A 15,615-nucleotide genomic window follows, 5' to 3' on the forward strand; every position below is an offset into this window, starting at 1 on the left:
TGGCTGTGTGGATACGCGGCGGCCCAACTATCTCCTCGATGTGCCCATCAGCGCCATCGACGTCGATCGATGGGAAAAGCGGTGGCAGGAGGCGATGAGTGTAGCCTCTTCGCCCTCACCCGCTCTCGGTGTGGGCGCCAAGGGTCCGCTACACTTCCAGCACGCCTCGACGGCGTACGCAGCGCTCATGGCCAGCGATGAAGCGTCGGCCCCGACGAGCGCACTGTCGATGCGGCACCTGGCGCCGCTACAGCCATTCGTGTTTGCCACCGTCAAGACGCTGCCAATGACTCAGCTGCTGAAGATGAGGCGACAGTGGCTGCCGCACCGCCAGCGCTTTGCCGTGCACCAGAAGCGCATGGGCCTTCTTGACGCCGTGTTGAACCACGCCCTCGTCGCTCTCGTTGGCCCGGCTGGAAGCGGTCGCACGCTGCAGGTGCCTATCGTGCTCTCCGAGACGGAAGTGTTCAAGCGGCGGCGGCTCATTGTTGTGAGTGCCAATGCGGCGGCGGCGCGGCTCACGACGCTGCGTCTGCGTGAGGAGCGCGGCGAGGACGTGCAGAACTCCCGCACGGTCGCCGCAGCCGTGCCGAACCATAACGAAACCACTGAGAGCACCAGCGTCGTAGTCACCACCGCTGAGGTGATGCTGCGGCAGCTGCTGTGTGACCCGTGCCTTGAGGGCGTGGGATGTGTCGTCTTCGACGACGCTCATCTGCGCAACGAGTCAACAGAGCTGTGTCTCTCACTGCTGCGCGATCTGTTAGCGGTGCAGCAGCAGTGGGAGCACCAGCGCGGTGCGGCGGCCGGCTCGGCATCGAATGGAGCGGCGGCCGGCCCCGATGCAGACACGGCGCAGGGCCTCGATGCGGCACGGAGGCGCAAGCTGCACGTCGTCTTGAATTGCCCTGATGAGGCGTGTGCGACGACTCTTCTGTCCTTCCTCGCGCCGTCGCGGTGCACGGCGACCACCTTCGTGTTGCAGGCGGCCCCGTCGCTTGTGACGGCCACCACCACCTTGTACTTGGAGGAGGCGGTGCAGTGGCTGCTCAAGAGCGAGAAGGAGGGAAGCTGCCTGATCAGCGATAGCGCTACAATGGAGGCGGCGCTGGTGTCGTATGCTGAAAATGTGGATGCGGTGGCGCGCATCATGGCCGCCGGTGACGCGGACTTTGCCCATCCAGCTGCCTTCCGGCGCTACTGGCTGCCGCTGATTCAGCAATGCGTGGATGAGTTTGACAAGGCGGACCGCCACACGGCCGGTGCGACCGCTGCGCAGGGCCTGTCGCCGCTCTCAGCGATCCTCATTGTGGCGCCCAACAACCACTACGTCCGCGTCATCGCCAATGCTCTGCGGGAGGTGCAGCAAACATTAGCAGAGGGCGATGCAGCGGCGTCACGGGTGTGCACCACCCTCGCTGACGACTCGCCCTTGTCGGCGTTTATGACCGTCGCGCAGCGCACTGCCGTGAGGGACGCGCACCAGCGCTGGGTTATTGTCGCGACGGTTGAACTCAGCCAGTCAGTGCTGCCATCCAGCTTGGATGTTGGTCTGGTCGTGGACTGTGCACGCAACGGCTACACGGCAGTGGACACGACCACCATGGCAGACACCGTGGTGATCGAGTACAGCACCATCACACAGCTGCGCCATCGACGGAAGTTGGCCAAGATGACAGCAGTGGCGTCCTCGGCTGCTGGAGGCGACGGTAGCACTGCCGCCTCGCCAGTGGTGATTCAGTTGATCCCCAAGTCAGTCCTGCATGGAGCGCACCACCGCCGTCTCAGTGCTGACCCCACGCAGCATATTATTTTCCGTCTCCCCTTTAGTCGCTACGTGCACGTGTATCAGGTGTTGCAGGCGCGTGAGGAGGCGGCTGTGTCGCAGCGAGCGCTCTTCTCACTCTCTGCTACTGGAGTTGGTAACATGAGCGGTGTTGGTAGTGGGCCCTCGATAGCCAGCAAAGTTTCCGCTCTTCTTGCATCGCAGCTCATTGGCGTGCCCTCTGCGACGGCAACGCGGTACGACGCGGTGAGGCGCATCATGACCTCAGTGGAGTTGTACCTGCGCGCCGCAGGGCACCTTGCCGTCGACCACACCGCCGGCTCTCCCGTGATGGGTCAGCTTGTGCTGCAGCCAATTGCTGTGCTTTGCCTGTGCCTGCCTGTACCTCTGCAAGTGGGACGACTCCTTATCGCTGGCAGCCTGCTGCGCCCCTCTCTGGCGGCCGTCACGGCGGTGGGTGCGCTGTGGTGCTGCAGCGATCTGCTGTCCTTGCAGGGCGCTGGTGCCGTGCGTGCGGCGGACGTGTCGGATGCGGCACGCGAAGCTGTCGAGGAACAGGCGGCGCTCTTGACAGAGGCGCGGCTGTTCTTTTCACGTGACTCGCTGAGCGATGTCGTCAGCGCCTTCAATGTGTACCAGATGTGGTGCTCCGCCAAGGGTAAGCCAGAGGTGGAGCGCGACTTCTTGGAGGAGTGCGGCGTCGCAGGCGAGGTCCTGCAGGCAGTCTTCGACACCCAGGTGCAGCTCTGCATACTGATGCGAACCTATGGACTGTTGTTGCACCCTGGAGACGAGGGTGAGAGCAGTCGCGCCGGCGCTGTAGAGTCAGAGGCAGAGAGGACCCTGCGGGTGTGCGTGGAATCCATACAGCAGAGCACGTCCGACAGCGCGGCGCAGGTGTCGAGCGCGCTCGCTAATGCGATGGCGGCCCTGCCTGTGGAGGTGGCGACGAATCGCTCCCTCCACGCGTGCGTGACGGCCGCACTGTACCCGAGCTGCGTGGTGCCGACGGGCGAGCACGGGGTCGGCCTTGTGTACGATGGCGTTTCCACCTCTAGCATCGGCGGTGCCGCTGGTGTCGCTGAGTCATCGGGTAGCGGGCCTCAGGCTGCTGGTACCGGTCGCCGAGTGGCCACTTTCAGCACCAACTGTGTTCTCGCCGATGCGACGCAGTGTGCCAATGCAGCTGGCAGGCCGTTTCTCTTTCTCGCCAAGTCGATCGCCGACGCGGCGACGCGTGAGGCAGCTGGGATCGGCACCTCATCCACCGTTGCCGCCACCGTTGTGGAGCAGGTCGACCCCTTGCACGAAGCAGCAGCCGTGGTCTTCTGCGGCAACATCTACGAGCGCCCCCGCAAAGCACCGACACGTTGCCGTGGATGGTCGTCGGTGCTGACGAACCGGTGGCGCGAGACTCGACGCGCTCGAGCGTTGCCACCGGTTTCGCAGCTGCCCCTGACGTGCATTTCGGTGCAGTCGTATGACACAGTGCACTGCAACCACGTTATCTGCTCCATGGATCAGTGCCTCTCCTTCACGTTGCGGGCGACGACAGCAAAGTGGCTGCAGCTGCTGCGCACCCACGTCGGCGTGCATCTCGCTGCGCTGACCCGTGGAGTTTCCACGCCGAAGGATGCCGGGTCACCGACGAAGGCGTCGTCCGCGCTGGCGACTGAGGTGGCGCAAGCGTGGGGATGGTGGGAGCGTCGTCATCAGCAGGGCCGTGATTGGCTACGTGAAGAGCGGGTGGTTGCGGCCCATCAGCAGCAGCAAAAAGACGACGCAACGGCGGTCGGCCATGACGAACAACCGCAGCGGGCAATGGCGGCGGCGGCCAAGGTTGCGGCGCTGCGGCAGCGTCTCTTCGCCTACTACGAGTGGCAGATTCGACCCGGCGCCCCGGCCGCCGTCGTCGTCCCATCCAATGCAGAGCGGCAAGCGTTTGCCAAGAGCGCTGCAGCAGCGGCGGCGGCGGCGAAGGGGAACAACGAGATCGACAATGGTGACGCTGGCAACGCTGCGGGAGACGACGACGACATCGCCGCGGAGGGCGCTGATGGGGTGCAGGCCGCGTACTCGGGCAAGGTGCCGCCGGCTGACATCGACCACATCTTCCGTCTGTGCGTCAAGAGTGTAGCCACCAAGGGCACACGCGAGGCCGAGGCACAGCTGCTGCGCGACAACCCGGACATGTTCGCCTTCCTGAACCCTGAAGACGAGTTCCACGAGTACTACCTGTACTTGCTGCGGCAAGCGGCGCCGAACATGGAGGTGCTCGGTGACAATTTGGAAGAACTCATTACCTTCCTTGAGTGCCTCGAGGCGGAGCTGCGCGAGGAGCTGGGATTGCCGGACCCGAACGCGGCGACCCAGCAGAACGCCGAGGGAATCCTAAGCGGGCAAGACAACGGCGAAGGCACCGCATACGGCACAGGTGCAGCCGACATGTGGGGAAGCGGCGGCAGTGGCGATGCGAATGGGCAGTGGAACTCCAGCCCATTTGGCGGAGGCTACGCAGTGCATGACGTTCTTGTCGGAGAGGGTGACGTGGACGGCTACGGTGACGGTGACAACGATGGATTGCAGCTCGAGTCTGCCGCGATCAACCTCAAGAAGAGCGCTGGTCCAACGCTGGCGGAGAAGATCGAGGAGGCGAAGCGAGCGCAAGCCAACGCAGCACCTACGGCGGTCAAGTCGGCTGATGTGGTACCTCCCATAATGATCGCTTCCCCGGCAGCGCCAGTGCAGATGACCGTCCCCGCGGTGCTGTCCTCAGCGAGCAGCAATACACCCTTCGTGTCCACCAACGCAGGTGAGACTCTCGCCGACAAACTTCGGGCAATGCAGATGGCCGCCATGGGCGGATCCCCCAACTGTGTCAACGACCTCGGGCAACTGCAGTTTTCGGCGCAGTCGAACTCTGATCCGACGAGCGTACAACAAGAGTCTGCGGCGCCGTGTGGCGTGCTACCACCGCCACCTACGGCAGCAGACTTGCTCGCTGTCATCAACGGTGGTGACACCTCGGATACGGCGCCACCACAGTCGTCCCTCGGCATCAGTTTCCAACAAGCTCCTCCAACAGCCGAGGAGCTAATGGCCTTGCTGGGACCAGCGCTTCCCGCTGCGGCAGCCACCGACCCCTTCCCAGCCGGCAGCAGTCTCGGTAGCATTCTTGGCAGTGCGTCAACCCCATCTGCGACGATGGCGGCGATGATGATGGGAATCCCGACGACGCCTCTGCATCGGCCTCCGCCGGCCATCCCTGCCAAGGCAATCGAGGAGCGTCCGCCATCCGTACTGGTGTACCCGGTACCGGACACCCGCAAGCATGGTAACGTGCGCCTGCTCCTGGCCAAGAGCCTCAGCGAATCGCTCAACATGCGCGTTGGCCCGACCACTGTCGTCGGTCACGTGGCACGCATTGATGTCCCCAACCGCAACGTGGAGGCGCGGGCCCTGGCTTTGAAGAAATTCGTCTGTGGTGACACCAAAATCACGGTGCACCTCTTCAAGAACGACCGCATCATCGACGACCCAGAGCTCCAGGAGCGCGAGCGTCGCAAGCGACGCGAAGAGATGCGGCAGCAAGAAGCAGAGCGGCACGTGAGGCAGCGCCGTCGAACCGCGGCCCCCGCCAGTGGCGACGCATCAGGCCGTGCCAACGCTTCTCGGCGCGCAGGTGGCGCTGACGCTGCTCTCATTGGAAGCGCAGCATTCGACCCCACGTGCCCAGACGCTTTGAACGAGCCGAGCGTTTACAACGCTGCCGCTCCTGTGCCAACAATGGTTCTCCGCGCGGCTAAGGCAGCGCAAATGAAGATCGGTGTCCTCTCATCGTCGGAGGATGACGATGGCGATGATGTGAGCAGCAGCGCCAACTCGTCGTCCTCTTCCTCTTCAGAGTAGACAGCGCAGTACCAACAATCATATCACGCGCCAGGAAGGTGCGGAGTGGGGAGACCGATAGGGTCGGTGGGGGGAGGGGGAAAGCAGATGATGGTTTGCCGCATCGAAATCCACTATGCAAGCGGTGGATGGAAACGCGCCATCGTAGGAGATGTGAGCTTCTCGCCCTTGCATGGCGCAGGTGTGTGTGTGTGTGTCTGTCTGTCTCTGTGTATCGCCATGGGGGATAACCTAACTACTACATCAAGTCATAGACCCTTTTCAAGTTGAAGCAGGCAGTACCCTAAGGTCAGGGCGAGTGTGTAGGCGCTGTGCTTCGCACGGGAGCCAGACTCAAGGAACTTGAAGGCAGTGACAGCCGGCGTTAGACTGGTAAACCGATAACGGACGAAAAGAACCGGGTGGCCCACGTGCAGTCCCAACGTCGGCGCTGATGCCTGAAACCGAAACGCATCTATACACGCATGTACACATGCACCACAGCCCAGAGAAGGAGGACAGACGCTGCCGGAGGAGGGAGAAGAGGGAGGGGGGCAGTAGCTCATTTTCTTGCATCGACGTACTACCAAACGGTTCGTGCGACCTCTCGTGCTCCGAGGAACTACATGCGTGTTCTTCTCTCTGTGTGTGGGTGGGGGGGTGCCCTTTTCTTGTGATGTTGATCATCTGCGCTGGCCATTGATGTCGCTCTCCGATTTTGCGTCTCCGTCTTCTACTTTAACTGACGAAATTCTTCTCTCCTGTTTCTTCGCTTCTTCTTGGTTGACTGGCACTAGTTGCTTGTTGAAGCGGCTCAGTCCCCCGTAGCGATTGCAGTTAGCTGCAGCGGTACTCGCGTGTGGTTGTGTCTTCACATTTCTCCACCCACGTACTTTCCTCCCTTGCAGCGTTGTGCGTGGGGTGGCGCGTTGAACACCGACTCTGCCCACATCTGCAGGCCTAAGGACCCACCTAAATGTCCAAGTCACGCCGAGATGTGGACAAGGTGCAGCTCGGCTACCACCGTGCCGAGAACACCGAGACGGTGAGTTCGCCGCACACGTATGCCTACAACAGCAGTAAGAGCGTCCCGTCTACAGCCAAGCCGGATAAGCCGACAGTGTCAAACATACGCATCGTGTCTGCAGTCGCGGGGCTGCCGCCGTCGGCCTTTGCCGCGAAGGCGTCTGGGAAGCGGGAGAAGAAGAAGGAGGAGGAGCCGGAGAGCGTCACCGCCGCCGAAGGCAGCCCGTCATCGTCGTCGACGCTGTTGTATGACGCGGCGAGTGGGGCGCGGACCACTGTGGACGGGTTCCCCTGGTCAACACGGCGGGTGGAGCGGATGTCGTTTGAGTTGCAGCACGTGAGTCCTCCCATTTCGAACCTGTTCCGTCGTGTGCTGATGACGGAGGTGCCAACGCTGGCATTCGACCGCGTTTTGATCGAAGAAAACGACAGCCCGGTGCTGGATGAACTATTGTCACACCGCCTCGGCCTCATCCCGGTGGCGGGTCCGGTGATGAAGATGCAGTACATCACAGAGAGCAATCAGGCAAGCTTTACCAACCTTGACCCGAGCCGCATACTGCTGTTTGAGCTGGACGCCATGGGCGCTAAGGATGCGGCGGTGACACCGGTGTATAGCCACCAGCTACAGTGGGTTCCGCTGCCGGGGCAAGAGAAAAAGGGCGGTGCCAAGGTCGGCGCTGGTGCAGATGCCCGCGAAGCGGAGAGAGGGGGTGATGCCGGTGCAGCAGAGTTCAACACGGATGACGATGACGACGCGGTGTTCCTCGTACACCCTGATATTCTGCTGACGAAGCTGGGCCCTGGTCAGCGTATCAAGCTCAAGGCGATCGCTGTGAAAGGCTTCGGCGCAGTGCATGCCAAGTGGTGCCCAGTGTCGGCATGCTATTACGAGATGAAGACCTCCGTCGAGCTGCGTGAGCGGCTGACTGGTTCAGCGGCCGAGGCGCTCGTGAAGTCATGCCCCGCTGGTGTTTTCGGCTACGAGGACGGCCAGAAGGGGGCGGCAGCTACCGTCTTGGCGCCAGAGAAGTGCACGCTGTGCCGCGAGTGTCTCCGCAGCGACGACAATGCGGGAGCTGCCGCCGCCAGCGAAGGCGACCGAGTACGGGTGCAGAAGGACAAGACACACGTCATCTTTCACATTGAAAGCGTGGGCCAGCTTCACCCGGCCCAGATTCTGCGCTTCGGCCTCCGCCTCTTCGCTGAGCGCTGCCGAGCGCTCGCGGAGATCGTGCAATCGACCGAGGTGCACGTGGTGGATGCTAGCGCCAAGTTACTGGAACCCTGAGGCCGAGAAGGAATGAGCACGAAGAGGGGTGAGGGTGAACGCGAGAGACGGAGAAGAAGGGTGGGGCGTGAGAAGGATTCAGCTGACCACCGCATCCGCTGCCCCCTCCCTCGCCCGTGTTCTCGTCCCCTCTTAGCATGCAACCCTCTGCTCCCATGAGATCTCTGAAGCCCCTCTCTTTCTAATGCGTAACTCCCGCTGTTTTTCGTCGGGGCAGGGGGGCGTCTGGTCTGCCCCTCTCCCCCCCCCCCCCACCCACCCCTGAATTATCCGCCATTCTGTCTCATTTCTTCTCGTGTAAAGGCTCGCACGTGCACCCCCCATTAACATGCAGACGTACAAAGATGAAGAGGGGAAAGTTCAGACGAAAGAGAAGAAAGCAGCAGCTGCCTCCCGTAGTCACCGTAACACACCGACAGGCTAACTGCACGGCGCAGCAAAGACGCGGCTAACTGGATCGTTGTGTGGCATAGCTTCGACTGAGCGTGTAGCCCTTGGCAAAGGGTGGGCAGTGCGGTACGCATGGCCAAGGGGGAGTGGACCCATAAGTTGCTTTTTGGGGGGACACCATTTGGTACGCGGAAGGAACGATGGAGGGGGTGGGGTGGGGTTGGGGAGAACACGGAAACACGTTGATGCGGGTGCGTCGTCCCTACCCTGCACCCCCCTCCTCTTTTTTTTTGGCGCACGCTCGGCATGGTGGAGCACAATTCACCGCACACACACACACACACACACACACACACACACACACTCACACACACAGGCAGGCGCACTTCCCGCTTGTAGGTCGAGCGTCAGAAAACCCATCGCGCATGCGGTTTTGATTCGGCACCTGAGCCTCTCCATGCTCGTCATAGTCTCTCTCTCTCTCTCTCTCTCCCTCCCTCCTTGTCGCCCCGCATTTCACCCGCTCCGTTACTTGCCTTACCCGCAGGCATCCAGTACACACTAGTCCGCAATGACGAAGGGTAAAGGCCGAAACCCAGGGGCCAGCGGGCTCGGCAAGCACCTCAAGCGCAAGACCCACCAAGAACGGTCGCAGCCCAAGTCGCGTCAACACCTCGGCCAGCTGGAGAAGCACAAGGATCATGTGCTCCGCACAAAAAAGCGTAAGGTTAAGGTGCGCCGCCTGCAGGACGTCAAGCGCGCCGCCGCGCAGCGCAACCCGGATGAGTTCAACATTGGCATGACTAAGGCGGTGATGGATGTGGCGAGTGGCCGCATGAAGAAGCGCCGGGTTCGACTAGTGGAATCGGACAGGAAGAAGGATATGCAAAAAACGATCGAGCACAATCGGCTCAATGTGCGGTACCTCGAGTTCAAAGCCCAGGCCGACCAGCAGCGGGCGACCGAGCTGCTCAACGAGGAGGCGGCGGCAGCGCTGACATCAAGTGCCCCGCAGAACAAGCACATCATCTTTGTCGACTCCGAGGACGAGTTCCGCAGCTTCAACCCACTCAAGCACTTCGATGCGACCCCGGAGATGATGCGGCAGCACCCGGCGGTGCGCGGACGCATCAGTGTTCTGGAGAAAATGGTCCTGCCAGAAGAGATTCTTATGAGTGGTGGGCACCACATCAAGTCAGCCGCGCAGAAACGAAAAGAGCGGCGCGAGGTACAGGAGAAGATGCACCGCAGTGGTGCTGATGCTACAGCCGAGACACGGGCCGTCTTCGTGGAGCGCCTACAGGCCAAGAAAGAGCTGAAGCAGTACCGATTCACCGATCTGCTGGACAACGTGAAGTGCGAGGGCGAGGTGATTGGCTCCTCATCCAAGAAGGCCTCAGGCGACGACGGCGAGCATGAGGAGGCGGCGCAGGACGAGGTCACACGGCTGCTTGATTGGCGCCGCGAGCAAGAGCGCCAGGCGGCGATAGTGACGGCGCGGCACGTGCGCGAGGTCGGGCAGCGCATGCAGCGTAGTAAAAGCCTCTCTGCGTTGGCGAAGAGCATCCGCAAGCAGTCGCAAGGCATCAAGCGGCAGATGGAGCAGAGGCGCGAGAGCCGCTTCAAGCCCGGTGCGACGCGGCGCTCACGCTAAGGAACTACACGATGCTCTGCACCTGAGACACGATGGGTACGCCTCGGAGGCAGTCTGGCAGCTGCACTCTCTCGGAGGCTTTCCATTAGCTGGTTTGGCTGTTCTTGTTGTTTTCTTGGTCCTCTGGCTTTCCATGTGTCTGTTCGTGCTCCACCGATTAATATAAGCGATGTGTGATACTCAGAGTTATTCTTAACGAAGCGCGAAGACAAAGGAACGAATGAGAAACGACCCGTGTTGCTCTGCATCAGTGGAGCCTCAGGGAAACCGGAGGAGGGGGAGGAAGAGACAATCACCTGTGCAGCGTTGCACCACATGGCCGTAGCCTCTCTTTGCGAGGTGCATTAACTCTGCAGAGCACCCCTCGGTGCGAGACATGCGAGAAGAACGATCAGCGCGCACAGGCGCTGTAGCCCTTTTATGTGTGTGGCGGGGGGGGGGGGGCGCGCGTGTGCCTCTGTCGTAGCCGTCAGCGTCGCCATGGTGCGCTTTCAGCGGACACCTCCTTCGCCGGCATGGAATGCAAGAAGCGGGCAGAAACACATGAGCGAGCTGCTTTATGCTCACCTTCAGTTGCTCCTCTTTGTAGCCCATCATGAACGCTTCTCCTCCTACCCCCTCCCTTATTTCTCCTGTCGGGCGATGCTGAAACGGGCGCCTTTCTTACAACGTTCGCGACATTTTATTCGCATCTTCCACCTCTTCTCACCTTCAAATTCATGGCACATACGACGTTGACGCACAACGGACATCCACTGGCCGTAGTGGACCGACAAACAAGGAGCGAAGCCACACGTAGAACAAGGACGATGCTACGCAAAGGAAAAAGGGGTAATCACCTGAAACGTAGCCAATTCCCCTGACCACCACTGTCACCACTACTCCCTCTCCTTATCCTATTTGCCTCCCCCCTCTCGTCACTCCTCCCCTCTCTCATCGCCGTCATTCACTTGAGCGGTGGGGAAGCAACAAGCAAGGGGCTTGATATTCTCACCTCACACACCCACACCTGCACACAGACGCGCACCCGAGCCATCACGTTAGGTTGCAACACGGCAGACAGCAGCGAGGTCTGGCAGCGAAAAGGAGGTGACGTATATATATATATATATATATATATGTGTGTGTGTGTGTGTCGCCATAGTCCCCTTTCCCTTCAAAGCTATTATCTTCACCGCGTCGTTGTCTTACGCATCTCTAGACTCTGTACTGCTATTGGGTATCGCTGCTCTGTCTCCCCCGCCCCGTCTTCCCTTTCATTGAGCCTCATTTTTTGCCTCTCTTGAACGCTCTTCCCTCTTCGTGTCTTGCTTCTGCTCCGCACATACATACACATCACTGTGCTTTGCCGGCGCTCTTCTTTCCCTCCTCTTCCTCAACCTCTGCGTTGGTCCCCGACCCTTCTCTCCCATCACCCCCTTTCTCTGTCGCTCGCGATTGTCTCTCTCTCTCTTTCTCTCTGTGTTGGTTCGAGCACTGCTTCAGTAATCAGACACTTCAGTGTGTCAGAGAGCTCAGTTGGCTTCTTTTTTTTTGCCTCTGTCATCTTCTCTCCCACAAATTCGACTTTAGGGCTCGAGCTGCTTCCCCGCCTTTTGGTCTGCTTCTCTCGATCAGCTTAAGCCTGCGCATTTCCACCAACTCACTCACTGAAAGAGAGCCCTCAGCGTCTCTGCGTTTGAAGGCTGAAGTACGAAGCCATGAGCGGATCCATGTCGGCCCGCTCACTCCATGAGAGCTCGCCGCTTGGCACAACGTCGACGCGTCGGCCTGGCCGACGCCTAAGCACATTTTCGGCACGCTCCGTGTCCTCATCGACCTCTACACACGCCACGCCAACCCGCGAGCGCTCCTCGGCAGCGTCGAGCGCTCGTCGAGCTCGTAATGGCGGGAACAGCCACACCGGCGAGTACGCGATGCCGGCGGCGCAGACGCCGTCGAATGCCATGAAGGTGTACATCCGCGTCCGCCCCTTCAGCGAGCGTGAAATTGCGCAGAAGGTGACGCCGCACAGCACTGTGCGCATCGATGCACAGAACCCCTCGCAGCTGACCATCTTGGATCCCTCGCGCGGCTTTCGTCCCCTCACCACGCACCCCTTTACGCGCTGTTTTTGGTCCGTCTTTGAAAAGGGTGAGGGGCAGCTGCTCAACAAGGTGGACACGTTCCTCAGCGGTGGCATGAACTCTGCTCCTCGCTCTCGCGCGCAGGCGCTCGTCGCAGGGCAGCCGGTGCTCGGTTCCGTTCGCCGCGGCGCCCGCGCAACACTCGACGGGGATGCGGCTCCACCCGCTACTCAGACGTACGACGGCGCCGGCTCGGCACCAGTGATGGTCGACGCCAATGTCAGCCACCCTCCGTATGCGGGGCAGGATCAGGTGTACGCGCACGTCGGCAAGCCCATCGTGGGCAACACCCTCGACGGATACAATGGGTGCGTGTTCGCCTACGGGCAGACGGGCAGCGGCAAGACCTTCACGATGCTCGGCTACGCGCCGAGCACGAGCGACATTCGCGCTCGAAAAGGCTCCTTCGTCAGCGCGGCGAGCACGGAGAACAGCACCCCTCTTGACGGCGCGGTAGAGCCGTTTGAGAGTGATGACGGCGACGACGTGGTGGACAAGACGGGACTAGACCCGAACGAGCTGCAAGGCATCATCCCGCGCGCGTGCATGGACCTGTTCGACGGCCTCCGTGCGAAGCGCGCCAAGGACTCCGACTTCACGTACCGCGTGGAGGTGTCGTACTACGAGATCTACAACGAGAAGGTGTTCGACCTTATCCGGCCGCAGCGCAACACGGACCTGAGAATTCGTAACTCGCCCAACTCCGGCCCGTTCATCGAAGGGCTGACGTGGAAGATGGTGTCCAGGGAAGAGGACGTCGCCCGCGTGATTCGCAAGGGCATGCAGGAGCGCCACACGGCTGCGACGAAGTTCAACGACCGCAGCAGCCGCAGCCACGCCATCCTGACCTTCAACATTGTGCAGCTGTCGATGGACGACTCCGACAACGCGTTCCAGATGCGCAGCAAGCTGAACCTGGTGGACCTTGCGGGGTCTGAGCGCACCGGCGCCGCTGGAGCCGAGGGCGATGAGTTCCACGACGGGGTGAAGATCAACCAGTCGCTCACGGTGCTGGGCCGCGTGATTGACCGTCTGGCGGACCTGTCGCAGAACAAGGGGGGCGGCCTTAGCATTCCGTACCGCGACTCGAACCTGACGTGGGTGCTGAGCGACTCGATTGGCGGCAACAGCCAGACCTCGATGGTGGCCACCATCTCGCCGCACTCGATCAACTTCGACGAGATGCGCCAGACCATTCGCTACGCGTCACGAGCAAAGAACATCATCAACTGGGTAAAGAAAAATGAGGATCCGCAGGTCGTGCAGCTTCGCGAGCTGCGCGCGCAGGTGGCGGACCTGGAGCTGCGGCTGAAGGAGGCGGGTGGCAGCAACTACACGAACGAGTATGTGCGTGGATTAGAGAAGAAGCTTCACCTGGCGGAAAAAAAGTGTGATGAGCAGGAGCGCATCATAGCGGGACTGCGGGCACAGCTGGAGTTTGCTGGTGTCGCTGATCCGACTCTCGCCGAGGGGTATCTGGACCCGACGACGCGCGCCAAGGAGGATCAGCAACGAGCGAAAAAGGAGGAGAACCTGCGCAAACAGCTGGACAAGGCGCAGATGACGGTTGCTGAGTTAAAGGCTGAGCTCGAGCGCCGCGTTGCGACGATCGAGTCGGAGTCTCTCAAGGCGATGAGGGAAGCCCTGCAGAAGCAGGAGGCTCGACTGGCTGTCGTCGCCACCGGAGTGAGCCTCTACCACCGAGTGCTCCCTCACTTTGACGACATAGACATCGTTATGGCGCTTGTGAGGGAGAAGGAGACACTTCTCCAGCGCGCCTGCGAAGACATCCTAGATACCAACACTGAGTCGGCTGCCGCTGTGGAGAAGATGCTAAGAGAGCGCGAGCACGACTTGCGCGAGACGAAGCGGCTTCACGAAGAGAAACTGGCAGCGCAGGCGGAGCGGTTCTGCACGCGGCTGAAGGAAGCGTCCGACGAGAACGCAGCGCAGCAGCAGCAACTTCTTGATCGCCACCGTGACGCTATCGCGCAGCTGGAGGAGCGCCTGCAACGCAGCCGCGAGATTAGTGAAATAGAGCTCAAGCGTAGCGAGGAGGCAAAGGAGCAGTTGAAGCAGCGGATGCAGGTCGCACAGGAGCGAATGCGCCACGAGTATCAGCAGGAGATCGAGCGCTTGCGGGCCAGACTAGATGGCGACATCGGAGACCGTCACAAGTCTGTTGACGCGCTGCGCCAGCTTCAGGAAATGCATGAGCGTGAGGCGACACGCTTGAAGGACGAGATGGATCACCTGAGGCGCAGCAGGGATAGCGACTGCGCTCGCCTGCAGAATCAACTGGAGAACGAGCGTTTGCGCCGCGAATCGGACCTGATGGAGAAAGATCGCCAGGCAAGACTCGTTCGCAACGAGGTCGATGATGCGAAGCGCGCAATCGACAAGCTGAACGACGAGAAGGGTAAGATGGAGAAGGAGTACCAAGACCAGATCCGCGGCTTGATGCAGCAACAGGAGCAGCTCGTTACTGCGAGTAACGCCGTTCTCTCCGGCTGGGAAAACAAGTCCTCAGAGCTTGAGGCGGATCTGCACAAGCTGCGCGCGCTGCTCTACGACAGAGACTACATGCACTTCCGGCAGAAGATCCGAGAAATGGCCTTCATGGACCGCTCCGACTTTGATCAGAAGCTGCAGGAGCTGGACGAGAAGGAGCGGCTGCAGGCGGCGCGCATTAACCAGATTATATCCAAGGCGCGCCGTGCCTATGATGAGCAGAGCCGTAGCCTGAAGCGATTCGAGCGGGACATCAAGGATCGCATCGACCGTGCCAAGGCAACTGACGGTAGCAATAACAGCACGCCACGACCGGAGGGCACACCCCCTCCTCATAACCACATTGTCCCCATGTAAGTACCGCTGGCGCAGCCGTAGCAACTTATGCCCCCACCCCTCTACCCACCGTGCGTCTCCTAGCTTTGGTCTTCCGCTCTGCCCCTCGTTGCCCTCCACCCTACCATCATTGTCGACGCCCACCACTCTTACGCACGCAGCCTGTCCTCTGATCGTTCTTTTGGTCCTTTCGCTGGCACGTGCTTCTCCCCAAACTGCTTGCCTCTGCTTGGGTCTTATTGCCCCGCACTGGCCACCCTTCCCTTCCCATCCTTTCCTCCTCTCTCTCTTCGCCCTCTGTTCCCCCCCCCCCTGCCGGGATCGGCTCGGTCTGCGTCTCCTCCCCCCTCCCCCCTCGCTTCCACCCGATTTCCACTTGCACCTCGCTTCATGCGGTCCTCACATGTCGCATGCTGTCCTCCCTCACCCCCTCTCCACATCGTGTTCCTTCGCGTTGGGAGTGTCTCTCTTGTAGAGATGGCGGGGCCCATCCTTCTGCATTGGCCACGCCATGCACGCCCCGGTGTGGCTTTTGTTCGGCCCTGTCGAGGGCGATTCTGCGCCGTCTTTCCACCACCTCATTGACCCGCCCGGTGCCTCGCAGTGA

General features: G+C 60.9%; 4 protein-coding genes across 4 annotated transcripts; all 4 read left to right on the forward strand.

The window, feature by feature from the left end:
* Positions 1-94: 94 nt before the first annotated feature.
* LBRM_19_0970 (conserved hypothetical protein) lies at positions 95-5,695 on the forward strand (the record flags this gene model as incomplete). The annotated part of the gene is made up of 1 exon (XM_001564143.2): positions 95-5,695. One exon carries the CDS (start codon positions 95-97, stop codon positions 5,693-5,695), a length of 5,601 nt encoding a protein of 1,866 aa, XP_001564193.2.
* Positions 5,696-6,650: 955 nt separating this feature from the next.
* Positions 6,651-7,991, forward strand: LBRM_19_0980 (putative DNA-directed RNA polymerase, alpha subunit; the record flags this gene model as incomplete). The annotated part of the gene is made up of 1 exon (XM_001564144.1): positions 6,651-7,991. The coding sequence occupies one exon, from the start codon at positions 6,651-6,653 to the stop codon at positions 7,989-7,991; it is 1,341 nt and encodes a 446-aa protein (XP_001564194.1).
* Positions 7,992-8,952: 961 nt separating this feature from the next.
* Positions 8,953-10,035, forward strand: LBRM_19_0990 (putative U3 snoRNA-associated protein UTP11; the record flags this gene model as incomplete). Its single annotated transcript, XM_001564145.1, has 1 exon — positions 8,953-10,035. The coding sequence occupies one exon, from the start codon at positions 8,953-8,955 to the stop codon at positions 10,033-10,035; it is 1,083 nt and encodes a 360-aa protein (XP_001564195.1).
* A 1,700-nt stretch (positions 10,036-11,735) lies between these two features.
* Positions 11,736-15,029, forward strand: LBRM_19_1000 (putative kinesin; the record flags this gene model as incomplete). The annotated part of the gene is made up of 1 exon (XM_001564146.1): positions 11,736-15,029. The coding sequence occupies one exon, from the start codon at positions 11,736-11,738 to the stop codon at positions 15,027-15,029; it is 3,294 nt and encodes a 1,097-aa protein (XP_001564196.1).
* Positions 15,030-15,615: the final 586 nt, after the last annotated feature.

The sequence above is a fragment of the Leishmania braziliensis genome, chromosome 19 (genome assembly GCF_000002845.2).
Source record: "Leishmania braziliensis MHOM/BR/75/M2904 complete genome, chromosome 19".
NCBI lineage: Eukaryota > Euglenozoa > Kinetoplastea > Trypanosomatida > Trypanosomatidae > Leishmania > Leishmania braziliensis.